A 13,129-nucleotide genomic window follows, 5' to 3' on the forward strand; every position below is an offset into this window, starting at 1 on the left:
CCAGTTACAGCTTTTATATAATTGCAAGGGCTAGCCACCTAGTCAGGTTAAAGTTAAAGCCTTTTGATGGACTCATCCCCATCTCCTTGAACTCCCTCTCCTAGCTCCCCATTCCCACTCAGCTCCAGACTTCCTGAGCCCCTTTCCCTTTTTTCCAATGCTCTCCCCCCATTTCTTTGACCCAGCCACCCCCCTCTCCCAAAGCTGTCCAACCTGCAGCCTTCATTCCCTGCTCCCTAAACGCCCTGGCTCTTCTTTCAATCTTCCTGATGATCTTTACTTCATACATTCTCCACCCACACCCTCCCCCCTCCATGGGACAGCTGGGTGAAGAGGTAGGGTGGCACTCACCAAGGGTCACAGCTACAGACACAGGACCAGTCCCACTGGGCGCTTCAGACCCTTAGGCTGAACAGGTTGGGAGTTTGTGGCAGGAGTGGGTATGGTTAGTATCTCCCCCAGGGGTCCAGTTGCTGTGGAGAGCTGAGTAGCTCTGACCTGAGAACCTGAGCTGGGCGGGTGTGGGGGTGGTGGAGGGGGGGGGTTATTAATAGAGATGATGAGTGAGAGCAGCTCAGATGGCATTGGGGAAGACTGAGACCCTGGCCTAAGACCCCGCCCTCCAGGCAGAGAGAGGACCAACTGAGTTGTCTGAGCTATATTCAAGATTGATCTGAGCCTTCTTTGTCCATTTCCCTCTCTCCTATTATCTGGAGACAAAGACCTAAAAAGTATCTAGGACAAAGAAGCCCCTAGGGGTGAAGTGACATTCGGGTCTTACTACCGTATGGAGATGAAGATATGGAGACCAACAGTTGCTCCTTGGAGGACCTGGGGGGAAGTGGAGGAGAGGGGTGAGGTGTGCAGAGGGAACCTGAAAGATCAGTGAGGAAAAGAAAGGTGATTTCACTGTGACTGAAATCTAACATGTTCTGAACACCCAGATTATTCTGGTTGGGAGAGGAGGAGCAGACCTTACCTTTAGGTAGATCCTTCTCTCCCAGGGGGCCCCTGAATGAACCTCAGGCCCCCAGTGCTTGTAGGGTCCAGCTCCTTCTACCTTCTCCTTTTACAATCTGTATGTTCTTTCTCTTTTTCCCGTCTAACCTCTGCTCCAGAATTTCCAGTAGCTTTTTCAAGAGAGGGCAGGTGGATTCTTGGTCCCTAGCTCTTATAAGCAATGTTTGTTTTTGTGAGTGCTGAGTCTGGAGCTCAAAAGTTTTGGATGACAAGCCCCAAGACGTACCTTCAGGTTCTCCAGCCCTGCTAGCTCTTTTTGGGTCTCCCAAACTTTCAGGTTCTTTTACTTAACTTCCATTCTTTTTTTTTTTGTTTGTTTGGGTCTCCTTATCTCACCCAGGTTGGATGTGCCACAGCCACTGACGAGCTGACCCCAGAGCTGATCAGGCTGGAAACTTGGATTTCAGGTTCTGACCTGGGGGGTTCACCCCTACTGACCCAGGGGAGCTCACCATCTGGGGTCTAGATTTAGTTTGGACACTTTGGCCCCACTGCCACTCAGAATTCCCGAGCTCCAGTGATTCACCAGCCTCACACTCCCCAGTAGCCCTGCCAAGACTTGTCAATCTTAAGCCAGAAGTCCATTATTATTGTTACCATTATTTCCACCCCACCCCGATCCAGCTAATGATCTGATTTTAAGAACCTCTTTGAGAGACTTCTACTTTGCATCCCCCTCAAACCTTGCACTTCACCCTGTTTTGTCTATCCCTACCCCAGTGCTTTCCAGTGTATTTACGTTTGCATCTGGGATCTATCTCCCAACACTCCTTTTGTCAGTGTCCTTGACCTTTTCCTTGTTGAGCCTTAGCTACTTTAGGGAATGGCTCCCTAAATCCCAAAACACCTCCCACCACCCTGAGGTCTGCATTTTTGGGGTGCTACCCAAATGAGTCTGGGTCCCTAGTACCTGCTGTCCTCATTCCTGCCCACCTACCCTGATTCAAAATAAGTTAAAAAACAAACCAGCAAATATTGGTTTCTGTGATTGATTAGAATCACCTGGTGAGAGCGATACACCCATATGCCCACCTGCCTACACCTTAGGTTTCTATGGGAATTTTATGATTCCCGAGGATCTTTCAGGGAGGCTTGGGCTGATTAGTGGCAGAAGCATGCCCCCTACTGACAGGATAGGAGGTGTGGCTTTCTCCCTTTCCTAAAAGCCCTCCAAAGTGGTAATTTTTGCTTTCTGACCAGTCTTGGGCTTTCTTCACTATCACCAGCCCCATGCCAAGATTCCCAGTGATGGACAAAAGTCTAGGTACAACAGGACCTGTAGTCTCAAAGATCTTCTCTCAGTTCTAGTTGCAGAATCAATTCTCTGTCATGTGATACTTGAGGGAAATGGAGAAAGTGTGTGTGTATGTGTATGTGTATATGCATGTTTTATATATAACATACATATATGTGTGTGTGTGTATTACTGGGAGATGATAGAGAAAAACAAAAGAAGGTCCAAATAAAATGAATAATAAGAGGGATGTGGGGGAGAATAGGGAAGAGGAGGTAGACAGATGAGGAAAGCAGGGAATGAACAGGACCCAAGGGGAGCTGAAGAACATTCAAAGAAGCTGTCGTGTAGCAGCTGAGGACAAAGGCATGATTGAGAGGCAAGGTAGCTAATAAGATGTGGAATACAAGTTTATTACTGTGCACAAATCAAAGAAGAGTGACTCACACCTGAGACATAAGGGAAAACTTAAAAACCAAGCAGCAGAGGTGGTTGGGGGAGGAGTGCATCTCTTATTTTGCTCCCCTTCCCCTTAACCCCTCACTCCCACCCCCAGCTCAGTGAGCAGAGTCTAAAGCCTGAAGCAGGGAAGTGGGGACATGAGTCCTATGGGAATGGGAAGGGCTAGGAGACTGTGGTTCTGGATGTTTTTCTGCCCCCACCCCGATGCTCATAATGCCTGTAGCAGGAGTACAGACTGAAGGACAGACACAAAGGGAGTAGCACAGGCTCTGAGGATCTTCTCCCCAGACATCAGAAGCTAGGTGGATAGAGCACTAGGCCTGGGGTGAGGATGTCTCAAGTTCCAATTCAGTCTCAGTCACTTACTAGCTGTGTGACTGGGGCAAGTCTCTGTAACTTCTGTGTGCCTCTGTTTTCTCACCTGTAAGATGAGAATAATAATAGCACCTACCTCCCTGAGTTGTGAGGCTCAAATGAGATACTGTAAAGCACTCAGCACAGTGTAAGTGCTGTATAAATGTTAGCTATTATTATCATTGTACTTTACTGATATACACTCTACTGTCATCCCTCCCTGACTCTGCTAACAACTCCTGTCCCTTAAGTTCAGTAATATTTTCCTTCTCCCACACCATCTGTCTTTACCCACTTTCATTCTGCCAACACGCATTCTCACAGCCCTGAACTTTGCCTCACTCTGGCCTGGTCACTGCAGCTTCTCTTTTCCCCCCAGTTTCTGTCCTAGAGCCATGTCCTAGAGTAGTAGCTTCTTCTGACTTAGAGCCATGAGGTCGAGAAGCCAATGGTTCATCCCTGCTCAGAGGAAGTTTTCCTTTCTCCACAACCCACTATTTGGATTACATGGAATTTACCTTGGAAATTCCCACCCTCCTCCCATCCTGAGAAATCTATCTTCACTCCAAACTTGTCTCCCTCTTATCTCCCTCCCCAAAGTTTCCCTGGGCCATCAGTTTCTCTGCTCCCACCCTATCCCCATAGCAAGTGTGGTTGACTGAGATTTAAGGAGGGACTAGAAGTATGTGCTGAAAGGAGAAAAGGTTTTAGGGATTAGAAAGCCATTTCAGCAGTTATGACATTTAGACTCCCTCATTTCCAAAATATGTCTTAGTCCTGTGGGGTGCCAAATAGATCACCTGTGAGAGATAAATGAATCCTCCCTCATCTTCTCTTTAACAAAAAGGCTTATTTTTCTATATGTGACCTTAGCAGAGCAGCAAGTAGAACCCCTCCCTGTTGGAACTTGCCTCCCTACTCCTCCTCACCTTAGGGACACACAAACACACATGTTCAAGTGTGAGCCAGGTTTGGAGAAGAGGAGAAAGGAGAGACCCAGAACAAACAAGGATCAGAGCCTGGTCTCTCTGCTACCTGCCAGGGCAGCAAACTCCTCTCGTGGGTGACCCAGGCCTAAGGCTACCAGAGCAGGGCTTTCTCTTCACATTTGGGTTCAGTCAACTCACTACAGGCCAACAAAGAAAAGCAAAGCATCAAAGGAGAAGGACACAAATAGATGGGCATAATAATAGAATGATTAGGGAGAAAAAGGCAGAGACACACAAGCTGAGAAATAGACAAAAAAAAAAAAGAGGCAAGAGATATCAAAGCAGAGAAAGCTAGACAGACAGAAAGAGCCAGAAAAGGAAGTACCAAGCCTACCCTGGCAGGGCAACTTTCTCCAGGTATCTAGAGAGGATTTGGGGTGGCAGAAACAGCTGGGACCTTGCTAAGTACTCTGTTTTCTGACTCCCTTGGCAGTGCCCAATTCACTGATGGCCTGCTCCAGGCCTCCACACATGTGCCTGCAATCCAGAGCTGGCAGCTGAGAACCGGGGTCTGGCCACCTGGAAGCTGCAGGAACCAGGGGACGCTCCAAGCCCTCGAGGAGGCTCTGGAGTTGGAGCTGGAGGTATCTCTACTCTCCAGACGGGCTCATCTAGTGAAGTGGCTGCTCTGGGAGTGAGCACAGTGGGGGCCAGGGGCTCAGAAGTGGGTTGGGGAGCTGGGGTGGAGAATCGACGTATCTCATGGACTCGAGTGGTCTTAGAAGACCCTGGGGGGATAGGGCCAGGAGTTGGAGGAATCTCATCAAAGCAGAACATGGCAGCTTTGAGTTGGTAAGGCTGGTGCCTCATGAAGTCGATGGCTTTGATGCCTGGCTTTGTGGTTGTTAGGGGTCCCTGAGACTGCGTTCGACCGGGAAGGGTCCGGGAAGCCAGTGGGAAAAATGGAGAAAGCAGTGGATTGTAGGCAATGGGAGGTGGGGCACGGATATTGGGGGAGTATTTCCATGAAGGAGGCAATGAAGGGGTAGGAGAGGGGCTTCGGGGTTGGGAGCTAAAGATTGGGCTGGGACCAGGGCCAGGTGTGGTTTCCACTACATACCTATCTACCCGGCTCTGCCTCTTGGCAAATAGCTCTCCACCTCGGCCCTGTAGCCTAGGTGGTTCAGGAAGGACACCTGTGGAGGGAACAGTCCCATTCACTAGACCATCAGGAAGGCCCCGAGGTGCAGGCTTGGGTGCCACAGGGGGTGGGGTCTTAGGTGTCACAGGGGGTGGGGTCTTAGGTGTCACAGGGGGTGGGGTCTTGAAACTTCGGCCCCCTGTAGGTTGCATGAAGTTGCAGGCTTCAGCCCCTAGGCTCAGGGCATCCTCTTCAGGACCAGACTCAGTCCCTCCTGCTCTGGGTTTCTCATCCAAGTTCTGTACCAATGACAGCAGCTCAGGGTTGGGTGAATTCTTTTTCTCTTCATTCCCCCCACGGAACATTTGTTTACGCCCTCCTCTGCGTCGTGCCTCCTGCAGGATGCCTGTGCGGGGGGCAGGCACAGATATTCTCTGCTCCCGGGTACTGGGAGCCTCAGGGGCAAGGTTACTTGGATTGGATGCCATGGGGAGTCCAATTGGCCTCAGGGGCGAAGACAGGAAGATGGAAGCAGTAGAGGTCATGGCAGCCGTGCTGTGAGAGGCCTGAGAGTCAGGGGGACCTCCAGGTGTAATGGGCCTATTTGGGGCAGGGATATACAAGGAGGTGGTAGCTGTCACCGGGCCTGAGGAGCTTGGGGCATTGGTGGAGATGGAGACTGGTATATTGCCAGAATCCTTTGGGGTAGAGAAGCTGGGGGTAAGGCTGGGACCTTGGGGTGATGACAAGAAGGGGGGAAGAACAGGACTGGGACTCCTGAGACTTTCATTTGCCTTCTTTGGGGCAAGGGGACGGAAAACAACTGAAGTGGTGACTGGGCGCTGCCCTTGGAATCCTGGAGTGAATGGCCTTGCTGACCGATTGAAAATGCCTGTGGCTGGGAGAGGCGCTCCCCCCACAGGAGCTAAAGGAATGAGACTGGTGGCAGGGGGTGGCATTGGACTGGGGGGTAACAAAGCTACCTCTGGGGGGGTGCTCTGGGGCCGTGGGGGTGGAGGGCCCCTCCCATTCATTAGGGATGGGGGAGTGTCATTAGGTTGTTCCAGGGAGCTAGAGGCTGCCCGCTGCCGTTGCTGCTCAAAAAGCTGTGCCCCTCTCCCTGAAGCTTCACTGAGGCCACCCCCTGGTCCTGGTCCCTGCCCTTCTGCTGTGCCTGAACCTGAGCGGGCCAGTTCCATGTCCAGATAGGGGCTATCCCAGTCTGACTGGTTAGTGAGGCTTCGGGCGTCTGAGAAGGTCTCCTCCTCCAGCTCAGACTCACTGGTTGGAGGAATGCCGTCTTCTTCTTCCTCCTCACCCCTTGCCCCTGCTCCCTCTCCTGCTGCAGCCCCAAAGCTGACCAGGGTGTACTTCTTGGCCCGTTGCCTCCTTTTCTTAAACATAAGCACACCCTTGGAGTGGGGATTGGGTGCAGCTGTCAGCAGGGATGCAATCGTCCGGCATTTGGTCTTGGCCTCCTTTATGTTCTTCTCTTGGACACTTTCAGTGTGCTGCAGTTCTGAAGGAAATGAAGGGAGGGGAATGGTCAGTGGACCTTGTGGAGCTTATGCTAGGTTCCCTTACCCTCCAAGAAGTCCTGTTCCCCACCCTAGACAGCTGAGTCCTGTGGGCTCTTCCCCACCCAGGTCAGCCTCCTCTTTTCTTTGCTCTTTACCTCCTAGTCCTTACAAGCCATACTGACCATCTAGTGTCTCCTGCCTAAAGAAAAGCCCATTTTTACACTATTCCTATTTCCCATATCCAAAGGCCACACACAATCCATGTGTAGAAGGGGTAAGGTGGTTTGCTCCTAGGGGCTGAAGGTGAAACCAAGGGCAACTGGAGTAAAGACAAAATTTAGCTGGCTTAACTGACAAACCTGCCTCCATGGCTGACCTTTGCCCTCTTCCCAGTCCCTTTGTCTCTGCTCCTCATCCCTCATTCTCCTAGCTCTGCTTTTGTCCTCCCAAAGCAGTGCTCTATTGAGCTCCCTCCCTGCCCCCGACATCCCTAACCCTTCCCTGGCCTCCATCTTTGACTCTGGTGGCACCTCTCACAGGCAGAGAGATAAAACAAGGATCAAGGAGACAAAGAAGATAAGGGGTACTCTCCTCCTCCAGGGGACCATGTGAGAAAGGAGCTCTGCCTCCCTTTACCCAACTCAGACTACAATCAACTGAACAAGAATTTACAGATTGGCTACACGTGCTGTCACACTCACACATATACACCCCCATTTATACGCATTCTACATGTCCCTCTCCTGGAGGGAGAGGTCTCTTTGTATCCAGCTAACATTTTAATGAAATTTAGCATAACCCCTCACACTCCATACCCATGCTACTCACAATGATTGTTGATGCTTCAGAGTCACCAGTTGAATTCCACCCTCACCCCCTAATCAGTTTGGAGGTGAAGGAGGTGGTGGCATGAAAGATACTGTCCTTCTGGGCCAGAGCTGCCTTGAAGCCACTGCACCAGGAGGGAATGTGAACAAAAGGGAACACCCAGCTGCTGTGCCTTCTCAGCACCATGGGGCAGGGCGTGGCCAGGGGAAGAGAATGGTATCCATGTGATGCCCAGTTCAGCCCACGACCCCGCCTGTGACTTAGATACTACCTATTCCTGGGTCCAGGATTCCCAGGAATTCCCAGTTCTTGGGCCCTTACTGTCCTGGCATTCAAGTTACCAAGCCATGTGATTGTTAGGGCCCCAGCCCAATCCATAAAACACAGCATAAATTCTTGACATGTACATATAAAGACATTCCCACTCTGGGCTCTCATTCTTAGACATTTTCTCTGCTCACGTGGAACCATACAAAAGTTTACACACATGCTCAAATATAAGAACTCTCAAATGTGTTCTCACTCTTTTCCATACACATTTACAAATACCAACTGTTGTTCATCTGCTCTCCTCATGTGCCCTATATTACAAAGGTAAACCCATAAACACTTTCCCTGATGTGAACATCAGCCCATTTCTTGAAAAGGGAGGCAGCCCCAGCTTGTTATTCAGGGAAGGTGGAAGGAGAAGGGGAAAGATGAGGGAGGAAAGAGATGCAACCTTTCCCTTAGACCTCCCACTCCTGTCTCCCCATGATATCCTACCATCCCAGTTCCTAGGTACTTTTTCAATATGGGCGGGTGATACCTGCATATGGTTGGTCCTGCTGCTCAGATCCAGAGCCTGGGGCCTTGTCCCAGCTGGCTTGGCTGAGGGGCTCCTGGCTGAGAGGTTTGAAGGTCTCCATGCTGATCAAGGCACCGTTGTTTGGAGCAGGACCAGCTTGGGCCTCCCCCAACACCTTTTAAAGCCTCTTTGTCTTGGCCTCAGAGCTGGCAGCTGAGTGAGCTCATTGGGCTATTTTTGATTCTTAGTCCCCCTCCCCTAACCCCACCCCACCACAAGTCCTGCTATGATGGACATAGGCATCTGCCTACCTCCCATCAAACAATGAGTTTCAGGCATGAGAACTGCCTGGTTAAAAATATCCCTGGCCCATAGACTAAGATACTAGGAGTTGAGGGGCAAGGGGGGAGGAGATGGAAGATGGGAGACAAAGATAAGAATTTCAACAAGGGTGGAACACTAGGCATGAATCTCTGTGTGAAATGTGGGAGTCTTTTTATACAGTTTAGAAACCTCCTAGGGATCTGATATTCTCTCTAAATAATGTTGTTCTGTCTGCCAAACTATGAAGTTCTGTGATCCTGAAATCTGGAGTGAGGAGAGTGGATAGGGAGGAAGTTAGGGGGTTGGAGGGCCGTCTGAGGCTTTTGGCATGCCAGGGAAGTCCTGGGGGTGGTACTCTTAGACCCTGTTCTATAGTCCACACCAAAAATAGCAAAGAGCCTGAGATAAGTGGTACTTACTGGCCTCCTCTGCACAGATCCACATTCTTGCTAGAAATAAAAGAGTTGGAGACCTCTCTCTTTACCCTTCCCCATTTACCAGGCCTCTCATGATTTCACCCTAGTTTCACATACTCCACTATTTCTAACTCTGCTTACAAATTCTCTTGACTCCTCCTCCCAGCTTTCTTTACCAGCTCTGATATCCTACCTACAAATAACCCTGACGTTTTCTAACATGACCTCCAAATACTCCCCATGTCTCTCTGCCCCTGCTGTGCCAAACATCTCTGCATCTGTTCATACTCCCTCCTCTCCTTGCCCTGGGGCCCTTTCTGGCCCCTGAGTTGATCCAGCTGAGTCTTCTCACTATTCTGAATCAAGAAGGGGAAAAACCCCCACCCAATGGGGGGAGCACGGAAATGTTGTTGTTCCCTTTTACCACTACCTCTCTCCTTGCCTATTCTCTCAGAATAAATTCAAGGGGAAAGATGAGTCAGGCAGAAGGAAAAGCCTAGAATGAGGACTCGAAGAGAGAGATTTGGGTTCCAAGCTTTGAGGAAGGGTGTCAGTCACTCACTGGCTTGCTTGGCTTTCTGGGTGTAACTGGTGGTGAGATCATCAGCCACTGGATGAGGCACGGGCCCCACCATGGGGATGAGATGGGGCCCAGGTCGGAGTGGGCCATGAGGTAACAACAGAGCTTCAGCTGGAGGTGGTTGAATAGATGCCCCATCTTCCCAGGATGGAGAACTCACTCGGCTGCCTCCCAAAGCCGGGGACTCCAGAGAGGCTGGGGCAGGCTCTGCAGGGCTATCAGATAAATAGACCTCTTCTGGTGGGGCCCCTGGAGGTGTGGGTCTGGTGGGACCTCTGCGACGGGGACGCCGGGGCTTCTCCTGGGTGGCAGAGCCATCTACATCACTGTCTGTTTCCCCATAATATGCCTCACTGTCTGGGGGTGATCGCAGGCTTCCTGGCTGAAGAGGCTGAGGAGCTGCAGCCCCAGGGGGCTCAGGACTCAGTGGAGATGAAGGAGACAATACCCGAAGCTCACCAGGGGATGGAGAACGAACAGGTGCTACGTTTCCTACCCTGTGAATAGCAGAGAAGAATGCAGTGTCAGGTCACAAGACATAGGTTGGGTAAAGATGGGAAAATGAGTTGACACAGAAACTGCTAGGGATGGACTAAAGAAGGAAAAGACTTTGGTCAAAGTGCAGAAAATGCGCTTAGAACATAAGAACAGGTCTAGCAGGGCTGGGGAGGGGGGTGATGAGGACAAGAAAGAAAAGGGGCCACAGGAGAAAGAGGGTGAAACAGGAAGATGTGGTGAGATGTGGGCAGAAAGAGGCTGAGAAGAAGAGAGGCTGGGAAAGAGGTGGGCCAGGCTGGAGAGAAGCACCAATATTCACACAAACATACCCCAGTCACATACCCATGATCCTTCTCGCAGCACACACACACACACACACACACACACACACACACCCTCCAGCCACAAATAGCCACAGACAAATGAGAATTTAGGAAACTGAGAACGGGTTGTTGAGAAAGAGCCCAGAATTGGGGAAACATATGGGAACTGTGCTGGACAGATGGGCCATGGACCAGGGATGAATAAGGAATCCCTACCTCCGCACAGTAAGGATGAGCTGGGCCCCTGAAGCATCGATGAGGTTCATGGCACTGGCGTGGGAAAGACCAGTGCAAGCTGCCCCATTGATAGACAATAGCTGGTCCTGTTCTCTAAGCCCTGCTCGGCCTGCCTGACTTCTCCTTCGTATCTGAGGGAATAGAAGTTAGACAAATGTAGAGAGAGATGGTATAAAATAAGGAACACACATAGGGAGAACCTCACAATTAAGGGCTAGGGCAGGAAGGACCACAATGTATAGAAAGTTTTATGCTCTGGAGCAGATGGGAGCAGAAATTGTAGAGGAAAGGGAATGGAGCAGATTCAGCAGATGAACCACTGTATGCAGGGAAGAAATCAGCATTTTGCATGAGAAAAAAAAGTTTGGGAATGCTGTAAATAAGAGTTAGACTTTACAGGCTTCTCCCTACAAGGTTGCTTTCCATGAGCTGTACCCACATTGACCAATAACTCCTGAGTTCAAATCCAGACTCTATTGCCTACTAATTGTGCAACTCTGGACAAGTTACAACATCTCTCGGCCTCAGTTTCTACATCTGTAAAACAAAGGTAGTTGAATTAGAGGGAAGGTGGGGAACCTGCAGCCTTCAGGTCATGTGTGGCCCTCTAGGTCCTCAAGAGCAGGCCTGTGGCTGACTCCAGACTCCATAGAACAGATGCCCTTAATAACAGAATTTGTTCTGTAAAACTCTAGTTACTAGAGGATTTCTTTAAATCTAGGGTCCTATGATCCCCTCTGGCCCTCAGGGTCCTAAAATATCTACATACTTAGGAAAGATGTCCCCATGGCAACAACCAAATCTTAGAGAGCTCAGGAGGATTATGTGTGCAGAGTGTCATCCTCTAAACAGGCCAGGATTCCCTTTTTCCCCACTTCCCTATGAGTCCAGGCAAGAGATCTCTCTGAATCTGCAATATCTGAGCCTAGCAAAATTAGTCAGGTTAGCAGGTCAGCATGAATCCCTCCCCAAACCTCCTGAACCTTCAGGTATATGGTATGGGGATGAAATAGGGGACAGACCATGCGGTCCAAAATCTGGGTGCCAGACTTTAGGGTCTAACACCTATGGAGTCCCACAGAGCGAAGGCAGAACCGACCTTCTTTTCTATACCCAGGACTGTGTCCAAAAGCCACTGTATGAAGTCAGGTGCTCAGATCCATCCCCCTTCACCCAGATGTAGAGTACCCCCCCCCACTAACCCTTTCTTTCCTTGTAGCCTCCTGTGACTATCCCCAGAGCCCTCCTTATCTTCTTCTTTGCATCCATCCCCTCATCAGGGGGTCTTCCTTACCTTGGACACCTGTAAAGGTTTCCTTTGCTCAGCACCCCCTTGTAGTCGGAAGCCCCAAGGAGCACCTCCTGACAGCGTGACCTGAACCTCTTCCTCAGCACCCATTACCTTACCTCAGTCTGTGGCCCTTGCCTTTTAGAGACTATCCCAAGAAAAAGCTGAGGGGTTAGAACCCCTGTCCTTCCCGTCTGTCTTGCTACTGCTACCAACCTCTAGGCCTTTCCTACCCCTCCCCCCAGTTGGGTGGCTTATCCCTTGGCTCAGTACTGCCCAGGACATATGTCCCGTCAATCGGAGCTGTGCTCAAAATAGTTGTTGGCTCACCCCCGCCCCAACTCCTCAGGCTGTGCCACTCCAGCGGCTAATTTTAATCAAAGCTCTTTGCCCTCCTGTGTTCCCCATATGTCTTCTGCTTGGGGCTCACAACCCCTACCCTCCAGGCCCTGCTGTGATACTAACCCCTCTCACCACTTCTCCTTCTCTGCTGATAGGTGGGCCAGTTGACAATGCCCCTTCACAGATGCAAATAATAACAGTTATCCAAGGGCCCTAATGCCACAGCCAGATTCTCATTAGAAATGTTCATCTACTCCCAACCCTTTGGACCATTATGCAGAATCCCCAGGAAAGACTTGTTGCACCCAAACGACATCTACTATTGCTATTGCTGCTGCTGCTGCTGCTGCTACTATTGCTGCTATTACTACTGTTACTACTGTTACCACTACTGCTGGGGTGTATGGAGTGTTCAGGAGGACTAGAACTTCTGGTGTGAGGGCTTGCAGAGCTCTTTTCAGGGCTGCTCATCACCTTTGGTGTCCTCCTGATTCATCTAGCTCTCACCTGTGGTTCCAACCAAGAAGGTGTAGCATTTAAAGTGACCACACCCTGTTAAAACCATCTCAACAGACTGGCTAAACCAGGCTGAGGGTAACTGACAGGCCTCAAACCTATTGGTGAGTGAGGGGGTGTCTACCCCAAACATGTGAAGACTTCCCCTGGTGGAGTAAGCAGATGAGAACACTTTATTCCAATGGCTGCAAAGGTGGCTGAAGCAGGTGCTGTGAAGCAATTAGAGCTTGGTCAGGCATTGAAGATGCCGAGGTCAGATGCATCCTGGGCCACTAGCAGTCATCCTGACTACTACTGCTGCTACTACTACTGCTGCTGCTGCTACTACTA

The 13,129-nt window shown here is 50.3% G+C and overlaps 2 protein-coding genes across 9 annotated transcripts in view; both read right to left on the bottom strand.

Annotated features, from left to right (window-relative positions):
- The window catches only part of MYOZ1 (myozenin 1), a 5,098-nt gene extending 4,576 nt beyond the window's left edge, over positions 1 to 522 (bottom strand). For all 5 annotated transcript variants that reach the window (XM_069068245.1, XM_069068243.1, XM_069068244.1 and 2 more), the window contains exon 1: positions 352 to 522. The gene's annotated coding sequence lies outside the window, so the exon portion shown is untranslated. The remainder of the gene's footprint in view (positions 1 to 351) is intronic.
- Positions 523 to 2,646: 2,124 nt separating this feature from the next.
- Positions 2,647 to 12,777, bottom strand: SYNPO2L (synaptopodin 2 like). Of its 4 annotated transcripts, none has more exons than XM_069068249.1 (4): positions 12,061 to 12,777; positions 10,633 to 10,784; positions 9,578 to 10,092; positions 2,647 to 6,659 (listed from the first exon to the last, which is right to left on the bottom strand). In XM_069068249.1, exons 2-4 carry the CDS (start codon positions 10,680 to 10,682, stop codon positions 4,501 to 4,503), a joined length of 2,724 nt encoding a protein of 907 aa, XP_068924350.1. In that variant the 5' UTR covers positions 10,683 to 10,784; positions 12,061 to 12,777; the 3' UTR covers positions 2,647 to 4,500. The 4 variants fall into 4 exon arrangements, with proteins under 4 accessions (XP_068924350.1, XP_068924349.1, XP_068924351.1 ...); XM_069068248.1 differs by having other exon boundaries at positions 11,948 to 12,777; XM_069068250.1 differs by lacking the exons at positions 9,578 to 10,092; positions 10,633 to 10,784; positions 12,061 to 12,777 and adding an exon at positions 8,297 to 8,507.
- Positions 12,778 to 13,129: the final 352 nt, after the last annotated feature.

This window comes from Petaurus breviceps, unplaced genomic scaffold (assembly GCF_028583685.1).
Source record: "Petaurus breviceps papuanus isolate PSGF00001 unplaced genomic scaffold, PetGlider_PUasm1.0 90762, whole genome shotgun sequence".
Taxonomy (NCBI): domain Eukaryota; kingdom Metazoa; phylum Chordata; class Mammalia; order Diprotodontia; family Petauridae; genus Petaurus; species Petaurus breviceps.